Source organism: Monodelphis domestica, chromosome 1 (genome assembly GCF_027887165.1).
Source record: "Monodelphis domestica isolate mMonDom1 chromosome 1, mMonDom1.pri, whole genome shotgun sequence".
In the NCBI taxonomy this organism is placed as follows: domain Eukaryota; kingdom Metazoa; phylum Chordata; class Mammalia; order Didelphimorphia; family Didelphidae; genus Monodelphis; species Monodelphis domestica.
Genome location: NC_077227.1, coordinates 481,772,528 through 481,793,700, shown reverse-complemented (window position 1 = coordinate 481,793,700; position 21,173 = coordinate 481,772,528). Strand labels below are relative to the sequence as shown.

The following is a 21,173-nucleotide window of genomic DNA, read 5'->3' as shown; positions in this document are numbered from 1 at the left end:
TTGCTTGGATGATTGATAGGTGATTTTTCATGATCCATCCCTTTACTTGCATTTACCATTGTTATCCAAGAGAATTTCCAGGAGGCAGATAAGCCGGAAGGTCAAGACATCAGGTCAACTCAGGTAAATCTCTGGACTGAAGCTAGAGGGATAGGGAAGGAGCAAACTCCCTGTGATTTGTGCTTTGTTCTCAAGATGCTTCTTTGAATGGCTACCAAGAAATAAAGGCCATCAGATCTACTCTCACTGGGATCTCTGTACTTGTGCACTGGACTTTCAGGAAGGAGCAGAGTAATTTCAAAAGATAGGGGGGGGGGTAGATAGATAGGAACTATTTAGCTATCTTTTCTCAATACTGCTTCATCACTCTGAAGGCATCCAATCTTGGGAAGAGAAGACAAAGGGTGGCCACTGACAACTTCTCCTTATCTGCTTTATCTTCAACATAATTCAAAGGTCCATTTCAGCAGGTTTCAGTGCATGTAGGACCCATGGGTCCCTAAAGAATATGGTACCTCAGGTTCTTCAAAAAACACAGAAGCAGGGGGCAGCTGGGTAGCTCAGTGGATTGAGAGCCAGGCCTAGGGATGGGAAGTCCTAGGTTCAAATTTGACCTCAGACACTTCCCAGCTGTGTGACCCTGGGCAAGTCACTTGACCCCCATTGCCTAGCCCTTACCACTCTTCTGCCTTGGAGCCAATACACAGTATTGACTCTAAGACGGAAGGTGAGGGTTTAAAAAAAACACACACAGAAGCACTATCTTTCTCTTTAATATATCCTCTATCCCCAAAAAGCCAATGAAATTGCATGCTATTTTAAGGTAATATTAATGCATAAAGGATAGAAATTTTGTTGCTCTGAAAATTCCTTCCACCAATGAAATTCACAACCTGTTCATAACGTATAGTTCTAGAGAATTTTGGGGGGCTGAAAACATAAATAAATTTGTCCAGGGTCTTACAACTAGAAAGTGGTAGGGCAAGATTTGAATCCAGATCTTCTGGACTTCAGCACCAACACTCTATCCACTATACCATGCTCCTGTTTTTCAAAGAGACACTGAGAATGTGATCATCCAAGGGAAAGAGAAACCACAATAAAATGCATTTTTAAATCATCACTAACTAAAACATCCCTGGAGGATTCTGCTGCATACTGATGGTACAAAGTCCAATCACCATGCCCTCAGAAGTCTAAGTTTCCAGGCAGAAATATGACCCTGGAGTCACTCAGCAATTAAGAAAATGCCCTGTTTCTAGAGTGATAAGATTAGCAATACTCTGTTGTGAGAGTCCTGATGCTGATGTGGGCAGTTAGAAACAGCCCACGGGCGGCCAGCAGGCTTGGACTGTGTTGGCAGAACCGATTCTGCCAGGCAAGATGTGCAGTGGGATCTGCAGGGCAAAAAAAAAAACTGTACATTTACACATGGCTGAATGAAGGACATATGGAAATGAATCAGAGGGTCCTTCAGATTTGAGCAGACAGAGGAGGAGATTAGAGAAGAGAAAAAGAAAAACACTTGAAGTTTAATGCTTCTACTTCCAAGTAATGAAGTGACTCAAGGCAACCTAACTGGCAAGAATGAAGAATGACAGCTCAGTTAAGCCTTGTTGCCAAGGGAGGCTGTAGAAGACACTTAAATTGAGCCATTCTTCATTGCACCTGCTCCAGAAACAAGCTGAACAGCCCAAGGCTGCCTACATACTGACTCCTGTCAGGGAGTTAATAAAGTATCAGTCCTGCTATGTTAATACTTGCACAGAGTGGTAGGAGCAAATGAAGCTGCTTCTGTCCATAGGTGTAAAAATCAGGTCACACTGTTCTGGGATACTGTGATTAGTAGAGGACACAGAGAATCTCTATCACTTCAGGTTTATACTTTGGGGAAAGGCTTGGCATCGACTTGAGCCTGGTGATTGATTTCCCTGAACTTTGACAGAAATGAGGATCTGGGAGCACTTACTTGGAATCAAGAGTGTCATGCAAAGATTATAATTCTTTTTCAATATGACTTTTGTCAAAAATACATTGAGAAATCCTCATGGACAAGATGAAGAGAAGTACACTAGATAATAAATAAATACTGCAGTTAGGTGAGATTGAACCTCATTGAATATCTAGAACCAGGAAATTGAATATCTAGAACCAGGAAATAGAGAAAAATCTATCAATGCCGACCTGGGGGAGCTCCTGCAGCTGCATTGGTCTGACCTTATCATTCTCTTCCTTAATAAACTCTAATAGCTCCCTGGGGCCTCTGGGATAAAATATAAATTGTTTGACATTTAAAAGTCTTCACAGTCTGACTCCAAGTAGCCTTTGTAAACTTATTATGCATTGCATCCCTTCCTGTACTCTTGTTTCAGTCAAACTGGCCTGGTGGATAGTTTTACGCCAGATGCCATCTCGTACTGGCTGTGTCTCTTGCCTTAAGTGTACAGGGAATTTAGAGAAGGCTGATACTTCTAGTGTGAGGGTTTGCCAAGCCTTTTCTGGGCTGCCTTCCTCCTTTGGTGTCCACCTGCTGCTTAACTCTCTCTTACAGCTCTAAGAAGCTACAGCATGGGTGGTAAACTATCTTGGCAAATAGGCTAAACCAGGCTGAGGGTAACCAACAGATCTCAAATCTATTAGTGAGGGTGTCTGTCCCAGGCATGTGAAGACTTCCCTCAGAAGAAGGGGGAGATGAGAATAATTTCAGTGGCCATGAAGATGGTGGAAACAGGCACAGTGGAGGACTTGGAACTTAGATACTGAAGAAACCAAAGATCCATTGCATCCCAACTCATCATCACGTGCCTTGACTTTTGTCTTGCCATTGGATTTTGGTGCCTCTGGAAAAGAGAGTGAGGCTGACAACTTTGTGCAGCTCTGCCTCACTTAAACTGATTTATTTTTATTTATTTGTGAGTCAAAATATATCGCCAGCGATATCATTTTGGTATTCTTGAAGGACAAAGGACAACTCCCTGGCCTGGAATGCATTCCTTCCTCAGCTCAGCCTTAGAATTCCTTGTTTTCTTTAAGATTCAACTCAAGCACTATTTTTCCATATTAAACCTTTTATGAACTACCCATGTTTTAATGCCTTCTCTCTCCAAATTACTTTGTATTTATTTTGTATATGTTCTATGTACATGTGGTACATAGAACGTAAGCTCTTTGAAGGCAGGGATGGTTTCATTTTTGTCTTTGTATTTCCAACACATAGCATTGTGTCTGGCATCTAGTACATAATAAATAAGCAGTTTATAATTGATTGGGAGCTGGTAGGTCTCTATTTTTGGCCCTATTCTATTCAAAATTTTATTGATGACTTACAGAACACAGAGATGGAATGATTATCTAATTTCTGGATGACTCAAAACTGGGAGGGATGGTTAATACATTGTATAACAGAGTTGGGATCCAAAAATATCTCAGTTGGGTGGAATGATGAGCCATGTCAAATAAAGATAAAATTTAATTCAATTAATTATAAACTCTTGCACTTGAGCATTGTTTTAATGAGGTGTACAAGCACAGCAGAGATAAAAAAATTTCATGTGAAAAAAATCTGGGACATGATCTTAATGGATTATAGGATCAATTGGAATCATTGATAAGACATGGCAGTCCAAACAAAATTAATGTAATCTCAAGATGAATTATAATTAAATTCCTTAAGTGCCAGACCCTTTACTAAGCACTGGGGATACCAAGAAAGTCAAAAAGACAATCCCTTTCCTCAAGGAGCTTACAGTCTAATGGGAGGAAACAACATACAAACAAGCAAGATAGAGGATAAATTAGAAATGATCAACAGAGGGAAGGTATTTGCATTAAGGGGAATCAGAAAAGGCTTCTTAAAGAAGATAGGACTTTAGCTGAGATCTGAAGAAAGCCAGGGAACCCCAAAGTTGAAGGTAAGGAGGGCAAGAATTCCAGGCATAGATCACAACTAATTCAAATTCTGTGTTGAGAGATGGAACAAATAGTGTTAGGAACAGCAAAGAGGCCAGTGTCAATGGATCAAAAAGTAAAGGAAGAGGAAGTTGATCAGGATGAGGAAGGCACTTAACTCATGTCATATGGTTCTCAGTTGAGGGTAAATGAGAATATTTAACCTATAGAAGAAAAGACTTGGTATAACATAATCTTGAAATATTTGAAGAACTATTCAAAAAGAGATTTAAAATATTCCATTCAGAAGTAAGACAAATAGTTGGAAGTTATAAAAACAGATTTCAGCCTAATAGATGGTGCAACTTTTTAACAATGAGAATTGTTCAGAATTGAAAAGGACAGTTTGATAGGAATGGAATTTCTAGTCCCTGGAGATCATGAAACAAAGAAATTACCACTTATCAGGGATGCTGCAGGGGAGATTCCTATTCAGGTACAGTTTGGACTAAGATGACCCCTGAGTCCACTTCCAACTCTGGGAGTCTATGGTTCTAGAGAGAATAGGAGAGAAGATAGAGAGTTTCAATGATGGAAAAATATTCAACTTATCATGTATCAAGATCGCTGACACTGTTGGAAGGAGTTAGTGTCTCCTAGAAATAAATACCTAGAAAATTAAGATCCAATATTTCAAATATTTGGATTTTAAGTGACAATGGCTCTAAATAGCTACTCTTGTTTTCTTCTGGTTACTGTCCTCCTCTCACCCCTCCAAAACTGTGGTTGAAGTCCTAGATTGGGCATTTGAGAGCTGGAATCAGAGAGCTCTTCAGGACAATGTATTACAATCATCAAAGTCTACAGGAGTCAGAGTGAAGTCATGATTAATCTGAAGTCATCTCATCCTATAAGGAAACTAAAGAAACCCAGAAATCAATTGACTCCATTATTATCATTGCACCAGTCATTGCTTCTATAAGGTTGCAACTATTACTGTCTTCTTCCATTCACTTAGCAAATATCCTACCACTAAGTCAATCCCAGTGACCACTGATCCATTGCTCTTATTCCTTCAAGAGCCATCTATGCTTATGTATTTCTGTCAAGTACATTTGAATTATCTTTGATTTTAAATTCCTTTGGCCTATCCTTTAAATTCTATGGCAACCAGGTGCCTATATCTTGCTAATCACAATTTGGGAACTTCTCAAATATTTGTTTCTTGAGAATAGAGCACCCAGTCAACAAAGTCTGCTAAACATGTATCTCAACTAGTTAGAAATGTCCAAAAACAAAGACCAAGGTCAAAATGTGAGATATTGGAGATTGTACAGATCCTCTTTTAGAATCTAAATAAAAGAATTAATATCATCCAAATTAACTAGAAGGATTCACTGTGTCTGGTTTCTCTTGGAAGGTTGGAAACAATGAATGGAATCAGGCCAGGAAAGCACCAACAGGAATGCAATATACATTCCCATGGCCAAGAAAAAGGAAATAAGTCCTGAACAAGAATGCCCAAGAAAGAGAAAAATGGAGAAAAAGTCACAGACTCGAGGAAAACTCAGTGAACAGAAAGTAAGTATGAGTAATGGGCAGAAAATTAGATTTACAGAAAGGAAGACCTGAGTTTGAATCTTGCCTCAGACATTTAGTATCTGTGTGACCTTGAACATGTCACTTTACCTCTCAGCCTCAATTTCCTCATCTGTAAAATGGAAATAATATTAGCACCTACCTCACAGGGTTGTTGTAAGGCTTATATGAGATAACACATATAAAGAGCTTTTCAGACTTTAAAGTGATATATATATATGTATATATATATATATATACACACATATATATATGCTAGCTTTTGTTATTATGCAGAATTTCAAAGAAAAAGAATCTTGCAATTAGCTCTAGTGGAGAAGGGGCATCAGTGATTCAATCTGTGGTCCCTAAATTACTGACCTCACTTTTTGACTTAAGTTCCCCAAGAGCCATATATCCCTAAGCCCCAGTGGCCTTTGTCCCAACAAAAGGTTTTGTGTCTTTGCAAAGTCTCCTACAAGTTCCAAGTGGTGACTCTGCCTCCCTAGTAGACATCAAACTTGGAGATATCGTGGAGTCATCTATAATGCCATCATTCTTGCCTCCTCATCTGAGCAAGCAGTGGTAAGAAAGAAATGGGATAAGGAAAGTACACTCCCAGCTTCACTAGGAGTTCATGGTCTCTTCACAAAGGCTGGTGGAACTGAGGATGTCAGATGGATTCAATACCACATGCAGGATGCCATTTCACAAGCATGCTGCCCCCCTGGGTCCCTGGTCTCACTGCATTTCCCCACACACACACACTCAGCACAGGTTCCTTTGGGCATCAGCACTGATAGCATGCAGGCGATGAGAGGACTAATCATCAAACCCCAAGGGACAGAGTTGGCTGCCTACATTTTTCCGTGCTCCACTTTTTGGAGAGGACGAGGTTGGAGAAGGAAGGGGCCAGAAGGGTGGGGAAGAAAGTTCAGGGCAAGCAGGAGAATGAAAGACATAGTCACACACCAAGACAATAGAAAGAAACATGAGAAAAGACATGGAAAAGTCTTATGCTCCTTAGACGGGTTGTCAAGAAGCACAAGGTCATAAGGAATTTGGGGAGATGTTTGGTTTTTTCCCACCATCTTGTGCCATCTGCATAGGGGACACTGAATCTGGCCTGGGGCCTGGGAAAGGGAAGGTGGAGGGATGAGTGTTTAACATTCCTTCTCTGTGTGAGTCAGGACCTCCCTGAGGTTCTCAGAAGTTCCCCCTCAACACACACAGAGAAGAGGCATCCTTTTGTTCGATATAGGCCGCTTACACATTAGTCTAACTGCATAGTAGAGGTTCTAGATTGTCAAGCCTCACTGAAAACATTCAGATATTATAGGATCGACTCACCCAGGAAGGATTACTTTTTAGCTTTCAGAGAAACCACAACTTTCCCCTTTACTTTTGTTCAGCTCTGGAAAATAGGAAAAGCATCTCATCTTTCCTCATCTTTGCCACCACCAAAATAAACTGAAATTTTCCATCCTGCAATGCTGAGGCATTGTTTAGGACGTTGGTTAAGAATTGGTTTAGGCAAGAGAGCAGGATGCTCAGGAGGGTGGCTATGGACCATTATCCCAGTAGAAGGTGATGGATGGATTGAAGATGCTCTCCAATGTCTTCCCTCCCCCTTCATCTAGTACCTCTATTAAGCAGGGCAGTATTTTGAACAGGGGGGGAGCAGGGCAGAAAGAATGGGCCGTGCAGCAGTGGGTTAGTCCGTGCGACGCATTTCCCGTGGTACCTAGAGTTTCCAGAGCAGCATCCACACAGAGACTCTTTGCACGGTTTGCTTTTACTGGAAATGAGGGGAGAGCACAAATTAGTTCGGGAAGCCAACGCCAAACAGGACACTTTCATTCTGGTTTGTAGATGCATCAAAAGAGAATTAAACGCCATCCTTTTAAGGGCCAGGCTCATAGCAGGAGTCTGGACTGAGCAGCTCCCTGGGTGCAGGGTTCAATTTGTTTAAAAGAAAAAGAAAAAAAATGGAAGAAGAAAGGAAGAAAAAGAAAACAAACCAATCAATTCAGAGACTGCAGAGAGGGCACTGCTCAGCCTCCAGGCCAGCATCACTGAGAAAGTCCCTTCATCTCACCATTTACTGATTTTTTGGCAGCAACTGGCTTCAGTAAATGTAGTAAGGAGGACTTCAGATCAATTCTTCTGCCTACTTGGAGAAAAAAAGTTTCTTTTTTCCCAAAAGTTTATATATATACATTTTTCTCTCTAAAAGTTAGAGTTCAAGTAAACATTTCCTATAACATGTATTATTTTTTGCTATTTTCATGCAGACAAAAAATAATACTTGGGATTGGGCTTTGTCAAAAACTGTTTGAGAATGCCACAAATCCTGCAAAGCCACGGAGCTAAGGAAGGGAAAACTCAGAGGTTCCTTCGTTTGAAGTTCAAACGTTTTCAGGAGGAAGAGGGAAAAGTGCAATTTAGCTTTATTGCCCAGTTAACACACCAACAAAGCTTCATGAAACCGGCCAGAGGAGTCAGACATTAATTTCACCTTGGCCTCACGCCATCTGACATTCCCCAAGCCAGGCCTCCCCTGTCGTGGAGCAGCTACCACTTTTTATAGGTGCGACAGGACAATTAGATGAAGCTGAAACACAAGTGAAACTCAATATTATTCAGGAGGCAATGGCTGAGGTGTCATTGGGTGATTTCTTACAAACTAACAATAGCTCCAATGCAGAGAAACCAAACCTGATTCCAGTTTGAGCTTGGAAAGACATGTACATGTAACCTGGGTCATAAAGGCCTTTGCAGTCATAATTTGCTGCTTCAAGGAATTACCCACATTGCAATGCAATCTTCCTCTTTCCCTCCCTCTAGAGACCCCAGATATTTATCCATGAACTCCCCCTGAACAGGCATGGGTTGGCTATTACACTGGAATCTAACATAAATACTTTAAAATTCAAGAAACCTCTGGACAGTATACCAAGCGTCCTCGTTGGCAAAGGTCTGTCTTTGCCACATGTTCCTCTATGATGGAGCAGCTCCTGGAAGCATTTTCAGATGCCCGTCTCTCAGCACTAGAAACTGACATCAGAGTAAGATTTAACCCAAACCCATACTGTTTTCCTCTAATTGTTTTTTGACAAATAACTAAAAAAAATCCCTCTCTAGAGCGTTTGATGTTTAATTTGGGTACATTTAACAGCCTGGAATCCAATTAAGTTACAAGCTTAATAATTAACATGATCACTTTAACAGAGAAATCTTCAGATCCCCCCAAATCTGCTTCTTCCATCTATCGCATGGTCACATGGATACCCTGGATGGATTTCTTTGCTGGAGAACAGGAAATTAATTCCTTGCAGGGAGAGTACTTGCTTTTGTGACAGCCCAAATCTAGAGCATCTCTGTAAGTTACCATAAGCTACAAGTGGGCAAAGATTCCTTTGAATAGGCACTAATGGCAACCGGTACCTAGACTTTGACGAATAATAGTCAGATCTTGCTTGTCGTCACTTGTTTTGTTCTGTATCATTGTTTTACAGTCAAATGTTTTACCCAAGAACTATCCTCCATAGCCTGGAAGACTTGGTGTTTTCAAAGAACAACAAAACCAGTTTGACAAATCGTCAGCTTGGTGAATCACCGTACATCATTCACAATCCCAAAGGCCAAGTCTCTGCCTCATGGAGAATAGTGCAAAAGGCTGGCCGGCAGTCCTACTTCATGTCCCACCTTCCCATTCTGATCTGTCCCCTGTTCAGATCAGCCAAAGGGAGCTCGCTGCACAGCCCCAGAGCAGCTTACAGCCTGCCCCCTCCAGGTGGAATCATGAAGGTGGCACAGTAATGCCTACACAGACTCTCGGCCGAGACCAGACAGTACAGAAACATGACTCAAACACCTAGACTCCACTTCCTCAGGGCAGTGCTGCCAGAGTGCTGTGGAAGGGCAGGAAATGCACACAGAAAGGAGAAAGAGGTGAAATCCCCAGGTACATGGGCATGGGGGGAGATTGCCTACCTCCCCGCTCCCAAGCACAAATACATGAGTCAGCAGGAAATGAGATGGGATGAAATAAAATGAGGGACAAGTCAGAGCATTCCACCAATTCTTAACGAAGGGCATCCGAAGCCAGGCAGGCCCTCCAAGACCTCAGGCCATAGCAAGGGTGTCATGAGGGGAACTGGATCTCTAAAATACTTTTGAGACCAGGCCACTAGAAGGACTGTCTATCTAATTTTATAAAGAGAGGGGTACCCCAAAACTAGCCTTTTCCAATCTATTTTCTAAACCAGACCACAAGAAAGGGAGATTTGTCCTAAATTTAATAGCACAGCTCTGGGGTCATGATGACCTCAGGTGGCCAGAAGCACAAGCGAATATTCTCAGTATCATGTGGTTCAAAGAGGGCACCTATCTGTATCCAGGAAATTAAATTTAATGCTGCAAGTTGGATTTTCTTATTTGTAGCACCACCTACTTTTTCAAGGGCTAGTCAATTTATTTTATACCACAATCTAGAATAGAAGGATCTGGAAATGTAGGCATGGCTTCTACAGAGATGGCTAGAATTCCAGATCTGACCCAGGTCAAGCTATGGGGTAGGGGCTAGAGTAGACAGAGAAAGCTACCAGGAATTTTCTCAACAAGTCTGTCTGTCCAAACTTGAAGCTCTAAGAATATAAACTCCCCAAGGAACTAGCAAAACCAAGTCCTCAATAGAGTAGGAAATGAAGCAAGGAGAACTGACAATCAGAACCAAGCTGAAGGATCACAAACACTCAAATTCACATCCCTGCTTCAAACAACAATGGCATCTATGTGAGCACCTGCTAGGAGCTGAAGACTCTTCTAGGGGTTGGGCAGGGGGCTGCAAGTAGGATATACTGGATGTCACCTATTTCTAGGAAGCTAGGAGGCAGTCATGAAGGAGGGTTTCCATAGCATCGTGCTATAAAGAACATCAGAGATTCATGATCAATTAACAACAAATCTGACTCTTTGTGAACAACCAGAACTCGTGACATCAGAATCTCAACCATTAGGGCTGATTTTTGTTATTTAGGGAAACCAGCATCTAATTTCTATCAGGCAGCTAATTAATGGAAATTGCACACATGCAAGGGAGTGTTATTTCTTTCCATTGTTCAGAAAAGCAGGGGATGAGATGCCAGTCAAACATGGCAAAACCAAATCACCATTGGTTTCAGGGCATTGTTCACCAACACTCTAAAATCAGACGTGCCACTTACCTCTTAGCTTTCCTCTGGGGAAACTAGCCTCACCACTACCATTATCCCAGACTTAGGCCAATCTCAATATGTTCCCTTTCTCAAAAAACCTTGGGACTCCTAAGTGAACCAGGCTTGGAAATCTACAGGGGGAAGATTTGGGTAAATTCCTGAAACATACCAGGACCAATGGAAGAAGCATCTTATGGAAAAACACATGGGAAGGAGGCTGGGCTATGTTAGGAATGAGGAAAAAGGAGAAGATGGGGGAGGAAAAAAATCATACAGTGCACATTACAGAATGTTATCACAGGAGTCAGTGGTATGTCCTCACCTTTAATCCTGCCTTCAGTGAGAGCCACCTCATCTCAAAGAGGACAGAGCAGAAATCAGAGAGACCCAGAAAAGGGCAATGACAATGATTAGAAGCATTTGGGGTGAGGGGAGGTGATATATTCCAATTTGGGGGTGGGGAGAGGGAAACAAATAGGCTGTCTAAAAACTACTTGGAGTAGAAAATAGCAAGTCACTGTAACAAGCAACACAATCTTGAATAGCCCAGAGAAGGCTATTTGGACATCTCATGATCATTCTCACAACACAAGACCATGGGGTCAGGTGGGAGAGACTAAGGGAGAGGAGAGAGTATACTAAGGTAACAAAGTTGAACTAGATGAAAGGAAAGATCTGACTCCACGCAAAAGGAACCTGGAAAGCACATGGGGATACCACCAAAGGGTGGGGTTCATATTCATTCTCAGTTAAATTTGGTTAATGAGTGGACAGTATATTATTCCTCCAGCCATGGCCTGTGGAGGAGGGAAGACATAGCACAATGACCCAAAGGAGAATTTCAGCATTGACCACATTGGATCTGGAAATCACTGGTAACTCTTCCAGCTGGGACCAAAGCACAAGTCTTATAGTGTTTGCTAGCCTATTCAGAGCATAATTGTTATTCCCTTATGGGAAAGCCAAAAACAGTTTCCCCCCAAATACCAGGAGAGAATGGATGGGTTTGGAGGGGGGATAGAGAATTGGGCCTAATTCTTTCCTTTTAAACCCCTAAAGCCAACATCAGACCTCACACCGATACAGCCAAGCCTCACATTCTTACAGAAGCTAACTGAGGCAGGAGCATCTGATGAACTGGCTCTGCTATTGAATTCAACTATGCAAACATAATCTTGGGGACTGGCATTATTTAGCAACTTGTGGATTGAGCACTTTGGAGGCTAAGGTTGCACACATATGTAGGAAAAAAAAGACTCAATTAAGAGAGGGCACAGCCTTATGTTCTGTTTGAAACATCATCCTTACTTTTTCATGCTGAAGGAAAAAAGAAATTGTGTTGTTCTCTTCCCTCTGACATGGGTCTCTTGCCAAGGCTTTCCTACTTAGGTGCCAAGCCTCACACCTTTGCATGCTCATGTAACCTCTCACAGCCCAAATTCCACAGAACCTCAGAACCTCAGAGCTGGAAGGATCCTCAGGTTTTGTCCAGTCTGATCCCTTCATTGTGCAGATGAGGAAACTCAGACCCTAGAGAGGGGACAATAGCATCTTCCTTTCCTCTTGTCAGATATACTGCCTTTCACCAACTCTTTCAGACTAGGGGCCAGGAGAGAACCAAATTCATCACTTAAGGGCTCCTCAAAAGTAGTGTGTGTCTGTAAGAAGAAAGAGGGGACTTACTAGTCCCCTAGGACATTTGGCTCAGAATTTCTATAGACATTCTGAGTTTTTGGTTGGATTTTGGTCAGGGTGGGGAGACAGGGTTGAGAAATCACATGGAAAAAAAGTCTCTGGGACCTCTACGCAGTCACTCATTGATGGGCAGGCAAAAGCCAAAATGGAAACAATCATTCTGGCATCATGCCTTGAACAGTAGTAGGTAGTTTTTCTCCATCCACTGTGAAGATACCCTTGAGTCTTTGTAAGGTCCTTTGCCAAAAGTGCTGAGCAAAGTTTATTCCAGGGTATTGAAAGGGTATAGACATCCCAGACTCTGGAACAGAAGCTACAGACTACCCTGGTCCCATACCCGTCCACCCAGTGGCCAGGAGAAGGGAAAGGGATACTGCCTAGAATATCAAAGAAGTTCTAGTGTGACTTTAGTTGGCCAAGGCCTAGACTACCTGTGAAATCTCACTCTGGTCTAAAAGAATAAATAAACACTAGGAATGGGGTGAGGTCTTAAAGGAAAAGCTCTGCCTCAGGGTCATTCAAAGTAGCAGGCTAGACCAGAAGCCTCTTCACCACAAATGGGTGGGAAAAGTGACCCTGAAAAACTATGTGCAATCTGCCATCAGTTGTCCCCAGAGGCCCCCATCCACAGAGCCACAAAATAATTCCAGAGTACATTGAGGAGAAACAGTCAAAACAAAGGAAAAGTGATTTAAGGACCAACATCACCATTGTGCATGTGATACAGACAGACAAACACAGAGGCACAGTCGCACAGACACCCAGAGACCACACAGTGAGAAGCGCACACACAGAGTTTGTTCTGCCCATGGCACTCAGCTCCCTTTGGCTGAATACACCACAGACGGAAAAGAGGGCTGGAGGTAGCTATAAAATACACACACAAACAGCAATATACCACAATATACCAAATAGAGCATGGAAAAGCAGGAGATATACAGACCTTGGTGATGGCTCAGGCTGAGGCTCTTTCCTTTAAACAGAAGCAACAGTGAGTTAGTAGATGTGTTCCATACACAGGGCACAAAACTCTCTCCACCTGTTTCATAAATGCCAGCATCCTCCCAAGAACTGGTAAGCCCCCCTGAAAAAGGCAACTCTAGGCTATGTGGGTCCGCCCCCCTGGCATTTCACTCTTCAGTGATAACTGAGATTGGTTCTTTTCCTTTGTCTTCCCAACAAGAGATTAAAAAGACACTTTACCCAAAAGGCCAATACTATTTCTTTTTGAGATCCAGGAGATGGGAGTCCTGTTTACTCTGATTCCCACATTTTCCCATAAGCTTAAAAAGAAGAGATTGATCTTGGTTTCTTTTCTGCCAGTCCTACTCAATTCAAATATGCTCATGAGGGAGATGTTAGGAATAGCTGTTATAGGACTATTCAGCTTCAGAAATCACTCATTCGTTGCCAAATTTCTCCGCTCCTCCTGCCCAGCACCCCAAACCGGCTCATGCCTCAGCCAACCCTATGAAGTGCTAAGATACAAACCTGGAGATGGGGGTTTAGTACTCCTGCTCCTTGGACTAATTCAGGTCACCTTCATTTTCCTTCACAGTAACCCCCACCCCAAACCACAGACCCCCAGACAAAGTCTAGAAGAGTTGATCATCTTATGCTGGGGTCCCATACAGGCTCCCTGGAATTCAGACCCAGACACACCTGAGAGAAAGGGGAAGGGTTGTCAGGGACAGAAGGTGGTGTCAAAGACACAACTGCTGCTGACCTTGTGGCACAGAATCGTCATAGCTCAGATTTGTAGGTGCTTTCTGCCTAAGACCTCAAGCAGCTTGCCCCATGGCTCAATGCACAAAATTTTCCCAAAGAATACACAGCACAAGGGAATACAAAAACCAAATACTTGGGGACAACCACACAAAAATGAATCCCCAAAGGCATGCTTCTGCCTATAGGTAGCCTCAGAGTGGGAGAGGGGCTAATGCTCTATGACATTAGCTTCTGCCTTCCTGTCCCCACAGCTAAACTGTTCTGCCTCCTCAGTTATGGCAACACCCTGAGTTAATTAGAGCAATAAACAGAACTAGCCATCCTAACCTAAATGCCTTGCTGAAATTGCCTAAAGTGATGTCATCCATAGCTTCATAAAGAAAGGTGCTGGAAGTCAAAAGCCCACAAAACAGGTGGTTAAAAAATCTGTCATGCCACCCCAAGGCAGAATGTCACATTTTAGCATTCTCCCTGCTCCTCTGACTTCCTTAAAGCCAATTTCTCAAAAAGAACTTACCAAACAGATGCTATGAGCAAGCAAATCATAGAATCCTAGGATGAGGAGATTCAGAGACTATCTAATCCATCCCTGCCAACTCTTGCATAGCTAATGAGCTGCCCTACTTTTAAAATACTTGGAGAAGGCTAAATGGAGAAGGGGTTATATTGTGGTAAGAATGAAAGAAAAATTCACAAATAAAGGAATAGCTATAGGGAAATCCAGATAGGTGATGACCTCCAGGGACCACAGACAGGAGGGATAGTGGTAAAGAGACAACTATAGACACAAAGAAACAGAGACCTCATCAGACAATTTCCCCCAGAGTTTTGGGCACTTAGATGCTGACCTGAAAGTGAGTCCAGATTTGCTCTTGAGGTTTCGGAGAAGTTCCAGTTGGTTGAGAGGTGGGATCAGTCTGGAGCACAAAAAAGGAGAGAAGAGTTAGGTTCCCAATCTGACTAGCCCAATATCTCTCAAAAGAGACTTTCATCTAATTCTCCCATTACAGCTTTAAATACTGAGAGTTAGATTTAAATTTTCAAGAGCCACCCTAAAATGGTCTTGACATTAGCAGAAGAGAGAGAGAAACCTCTTTTTATGGCCCCAACCTTAGCCTACTGGGAAGGAATGCCCATGATCTCCCCAACAATCTGTTTATGGACGATTAACAAAAAGCTAGAAACTCTGGAAGAAACTTCAGACATAGTCCAACAACATTATTTTGCAGAGGAACAAATTGGGACCCAAAGAAATTATGAATTACCCACTGCCTCACAGCTAGTTAGCAGCAGAGGTAAGACTGGAAACTGTCTCCTGGATTCCAGTTCAGGGTTCTTTCCACGATACTGCACTGACATTACTAAAGAGAGCCATGGAAGGTTTTGAGTAGGGAAGCAACATGAAAAAAAAATCAGTGTTTATAAAAGAGTAATGAGACTCTATATGGAGTAGATAGGAGAAAGAAAGATTGAGAGTACATTTGGGAAGCTGTTGGAATAGTCTGGGTATGAAGGGCAAAGGGCCTCAATTAAGGTAGTAGTAGCTGCAAAAATGCAGAGAATAGGGCAACAGATGCTATCAATGTGGTACATGAGGATGGTTGATTGATTAAGAAGTCTAGGGAGACACAAGAGTCAAAGACAACTCTTCTTCTTCTTAGGTGGTGGTCATATGGGATTGGTCTAAACTTGGATGCTTCTGTTGATCTAGGTTACTAGAGAAAACATGAGTGTCTTGAAAAAATTGGCTACTGAAAGGGAAGATCCCAAAGGCAGAGAAAGGAAGGCCAGAGGTGCCATAAAAAGGTCTCTCTTTTTTTTTTTTAACTTGCCAGTTCCAGTGAAGATGTAGAAGAAGACAGTGAACACTAGGGACTAGAAGCAACCGATGAGAATTAATATTCTATAGTCTGTTCTTCCTCCTATTTTGCTGCTGGCTTCCATTTTAGGACAGAAGTGACAACAATAGTTCTAGTTTCCCAGAGGGTGATTCGAATTGAAATCACTGGGTAATTTATTTGAACAAGCTACCCCTTCTCCAAGGACCTCTTTTCATGAACAGCTGCTCTCTATTTTATTTTTGCATTGATAATGATAACAGCTAGCATTTATATAGCACTTCATTAAGGACCACTTTATATATGTTACTTTATTTGATTCTTACAATAACCCTGTGAGAGAGGTGCTATTATTACCCTCATTTTACAGAACAAAAAACTGATGTTTAGAGAGGGTCAAACAGAAAATAAATGTCTGAGTCAGAATTTGAACTCAGGCTTCTGACTCCAAGTCCAGTACTCTTACCTAATGTACAACTTAGATACCCCACAGTTTCAGAGAAGGGGGTGCTAAAAGTTTGACTTCCTACCCCCAAAAAAGAAAAAAACCTTTATTAACCCGTGGATGTTTAGGGTCATATATTTAGGATGAAAAAGACTTTACACATCATCCCACCCAACTGCCCTTATTTTATAAATGAGGAAATTGGGGCCCAAGGAGGCAAAGTGACCGGCCCATGGGTAGCAAGGGGCAGAGCTAGGATTTGAACCTGGGTCCCTGCACTTCAAAGCCTGTACTTTTTCCACTATACCTTCAGACCGGAAAGGTCCAATCATATCCTAGATGTATCAAACACCCTCCTTGGAAGCCAGGGGATCATGCAAACTGCTCATAGGCTCATGAACATAATTTCATGAACATCATGAGAGCAATAGTGACAACTCAGGCTCCATAATAGGCATTGGGACCCTAATTCCATCTCCTCTCCTGTGTGACCTGAGCAGACCCTATGGCGAGGCTCTTCCTAGGAAGGTCTCCAAGAAGTTCACCCTGAAATTTCCTGAGCGATTTGCCGAACGTGCCCTCCTAGACACAGACCAGGGAGCTCAGTGGCACCTGCCAGCAGCCACTTACCTTGATTCTATGTCCAGCTTGGCCTCTTCCTAGACTGGGGCCTCCCAAGTCTCTGGTGCTCCCCTGCCTGGGCCCCCCCCATGCTAGCTGGGCTTTCTCTCTCTCTTCCCCGAAAGGCCCCCTTCCTTGAGGCGGGAGGTACGCTCGAGCTTGGGGAGGGGAGCTAAGCAGGAGGGCCTGGCTGGGGCAGTTAGAGCTACAGCTCATGCGTGGCTCGTTCATCCTTCCCTGTCTCTTCATCATACAGGCTCCAACCCATGGCCAGCTCTCTCCAACTTCTCCAGTCCCACTCCTCCCCAGTGGCCCAACACCAACATTAAGCATTCACCACAGATGGAAAAAGGAGCAAGAGACAAGTCAGTCCCCCATCCCTAACCCACCACACACACACACACACATGCACACACACACGCACACGCATACACACACATGCACACAACACACACACACCGGGTTAGAAAACACAATACATAAGCACCTCAGAGCCAAGGTCAAGGAAAGTCATGCCTGAGACACAGATACAACACCATCACGAAACAGAAGGATCAAGGAGGAGAGGCAATAGCATGTGCGACACATGCGAACACACACACACCCACACGCACACACACACACACACACATACCATCACTGGCCAGGGGAGTCCTGAGTGCTTCCTAAATGGACTGTGTCTTATGGTGGATGAAAAAGCAATAAGAAAGTTCAGGGAGCTGGGGAGGGTGGAGAGGGCAGGTCAGAGAACTGGGGCATCATACCCAAAAAGAAAATGGCTATCGTTCACAGAAGGGCAAGGGTCCAGCGGGCAGTGGGGCAACTAACTCCATTTGACAAGGCCAACTAGGTCTCCCAAGGTACCCAGAGCACACATCTGGGGCATCAAGGAGGGCTGCTGTTCTCACGTTTTAGAGAGAGTTTACAGATGCCACACCAGCACTGGAGCTTTCTAGGAGACTTAGGAGCAGGGACCACAGCTTGGCTTTGGTCAGCAGAAGGGAAGTAGGAGGTACATGTAACACTGCCCAGATCTAGGGCTGGAGAACTCCATCGGTAACCCTGTCCTGACCAGTCTGGTTCCTATTGAGCTTTAAATTTATTTTTTTTTAAACCCTCACCTTCTATCTTGGAATCAGTAATGTATATTGGTTCCAAGGCAGAAGAATGGTAAGGGCTTGGCAATAGGGGTCAAGTGACTTGCCCAGGGTCACACAGCTGGGAAGTGTCTGAGGCCAGATTTGAACCCAGGATCTCCCATCTCTAGGCCTGGCTCCCAATCCACTGAGCTACTCAACTGTCCCTTACTTTTAATTTGTTAAAGGGAGCTGGGCTAGTGTGAGACAACTTCATGTTTCTCCAGTAGAATTTCCCATCAAGCATGATTTTTATTTTGTTCATGTGGTGGCCATGGCTTGGCCAGTTGCTAAAGTCAGTGAATTAGGTTAAGCCCATGACCAGGACATAATCTGGATCCCATCTCCCTGGTCAGGAGATCTATTGGCCCTGGAAGGCTAAAATGACACCAGCTACCTTCTGAAAGAAGAAACATGAATCTCTCTTCCCTGGCTTTTCCACCTCTATAAAAAGGCTCTGGAACCTCACATCCCAGGTTGTTAAGGCAAGAACAAGTATCCATTTTCTGAAATGAGTACTCACTCCTTCAGAGCTCCTTTCGCCTATGCTCCCCTTAGGATGTGACCTTACAGTGTAATAAGATATTTGTTATTTTCGACATTGTGTTTCTAACTTACCAGGCCTGGCACAATGAGGCCTGACTTCCAGGGAGCCTTCTATATGTGGACCACCAATCCTCCTAGGCACATGGAGAACTTTGTACATCAGGACATGGAATTCCCTCTGTACACAGATATGGCTGACTATATACCCAATTCCCACCTCCCACACCAACAGGCTATCCAGAAGCCCAGTGCTGATCTGCATTTCTAGAGGAGAAAGGGATGGGAGAATAGTTTAGTTTTGTGTCTCCAGTATTTACTACAGAAGTTCAGCTTTGGAGACAAGATGCACCCTATATTTTAGAGTAGGAGTCCTAGGAATTGGCCTCTGGTCCATGGAGCAGTCTACAACCAAGAGTAGGGGCAGCCAGTACCAAAACAATGAGGAATTGAGAAATGGAGGTAGGAAGAGAGGATTGGAATAGACTTGAGGAAGAGGGAGAATAAAGAGAACAATGGAAGAGGATGGGCTAAGGAGGAGGAGGAGGAGGAGAATATTAAGGAGAAGCATAGAAAGGTTAAGAAACAGGAATATAAATTGAAGGAGAGTAAGCAATGGTTCAGGAAGTAGCAGAAAGAATGTGAAGAGTGTGGAAGAGAAGGTGCTTTTGCACATTCAGCCTAAGGTGTATATGATCTGTGTCTGTTACCATGGAGGCTGAGCAAATTACAATTATCCCCCTTTTCCTTCCCTCCACCATGAATTCTCCCAACATTTGTGCCAAACTACAAGGAGGGTTTTATGAAGCTGCATGGAATTAGCTCTGCAGGCTGTTAGTGGGGGATTGGCTCTCTCTCCTTTTTGCAGTGGTTTGTTTTGGGGGGATGTTTTCAAAAGCTTCAACTTCTTATAGTCCCAAACGAAGAACAAGAAATAACACCACACACAGCTTTCAGATTCACATGCACTTCATACCTGGAGGCCCCGTAAGTTTGTGTTTGCGAGCTTTTTCAAGTGTTTTCACACCAAAAGAGACAGATAGAGAGAGGAAAGAAAGAAAGAAAGAAAGAAAGAAAGAAAGAAAGAAAAGGAAGAAGAAAGAAGAAAGAAAGAAAGAAAGAAAGAAAGAAAAAGAGAAAGAAAGAAGAAAGAAAGAAGAAAGAAAGAAAGAAGAAAGAAGGAAGGAAGAAGGAAGGAAGGAAGAAGGAAGGAAGGAAGGAAGGAAGGAAGAAGGAAGGAAGGAGGAAGGAAGGAAGGAATAAAAAGAAAGAGAGAGAGAGAGAAACAAAAGAAAAAGAAGGAGAGGGGGGGCAAGAAGGAAGGAAGGAAGATGAGGAAAGAGAAAAGAAAGAAAGAGGAGAAAGAAGGAAAGAAAGAAAATGGAATAATAAGAAGAAAATCAGGGAAATGGGAAGGGGGGGAAAGAACAGAACAAAGAAAATTAGTCCATGGGGTAAACATAGGCACCTATACAACTGGAGGTAGTAAACTGCAGCCCAAAGGGTCCAGGTTCTTGTGTGGTGATGGGTTATGTTCCCCAATGGAAGAAGAACTATACTCTAGAACTGCTCTACCTAGCCCCCATGGAAAAAAAAAAAAGTCAAAAGAGGCGTGGGCATTGCGTTTAATATACACTTCTCTTTCTTTCACTCTTTTTCTCCACACCCATACTTTGATAAAACTGGGCTTCTAGGAACCTTATCACCCATCTCAAAAAGGCAGGGGATCTCCACAAATATTTGCACACTTCCTGTTTTTGGACTCAACCTGGCAGTGAAAAAGCCACAGAAATGGGCCCAAGGAATACAGCAGCATGCTGAGAAGTTCTTGCTAATCAAGGAACACATTGGATTATTTTAAACACTTACCATTGATTGGGGTTTTGGTGCAAAAGAAATTTTATTTATGTACCTGTACCAGCAGCCAGTCAAAATGGAGCAGTGCTCCAAGCCAGCCTAGGGACAGAAGGATGAATGGTAGGTACCAAAAACCATTGTTCTGATTCCTCAAAGTTACCCTCAAGGCCCCGCAAAGAAACAATGACCATTCCAAGACTAATATTGCTGTCTAGTTCATTTATAAAATGAGGTCAGAATAGAAGAAAGATATAATTCCTGGTAAATGTCCAGAAAATACAACCAGGTGGCCAGCTGGTATTGCTTTGTCCAACAATTTAAAATTCAGATGTATTATTAATTTTTTCAACTTTTTTTCTCTGCTTTCTACTCTAAACAATCCTCTTCTGGAGGGGACATAGTGTCTGTCTGTCTAAGTCCATGTTTTCCATTTCAGAATGTTGGCTTTGGGCCCATACTAGTTCAAAATTCCTTTTGAGATTTCAGACTCCAAGCATATATGGGCTCAAACCCAAGACACCAGATGGTCTCATTGATCCCTATATGTAGTAGTCAAGGGAGCTTTCCCCAGACACCCTAGCGGTCTCCCCCTCTCCAGGAGATGGAATTTTAAGAAAAGGAAGAA

General features: G+C 42.9%; 1 protein-coding gene across 15 annotated transcripts in view; it reads right to left on the bottom strand.

The window, feature by feature from the left end:
- KCNQ2 (potassium voltage-gated channel subfamily Q member 2) overlaps window positions 1-21,173 on the bottom strand; it is a 181,119-nt gene that overhangs the window by 32,168 nt on the left and 127,778 nt on the right. For 6 of the 15 annotated variants that reach the window (XM_001368000.4, XM_007475564.3, XM_007475565.3 and 3 more), the window contains exons 9-10: window positions 14,957-15,025; window positions 13,324-13,353 (exon numbers count right to left, since the gene is read on the bottom strand). In XM_001368000.4, coding sequence (XP_001368037.1) covers window positions 13,324-13,353; window positions 14,957-15,025 — 99 coding nt within the window. Of the gene's footprint in view, window positions 1-7,210; window positions 7,265-13,323; window positions 13,354-14,956; window positions 15,026-19,667; window positions 19,698-21,173 lie in introns of all 15 variants that reach the window. The other 9 variants (XM_001367934.4, XM_056812837.1, XM_001367965.4 and 6 more) reach the window with 3 other exon arrangements.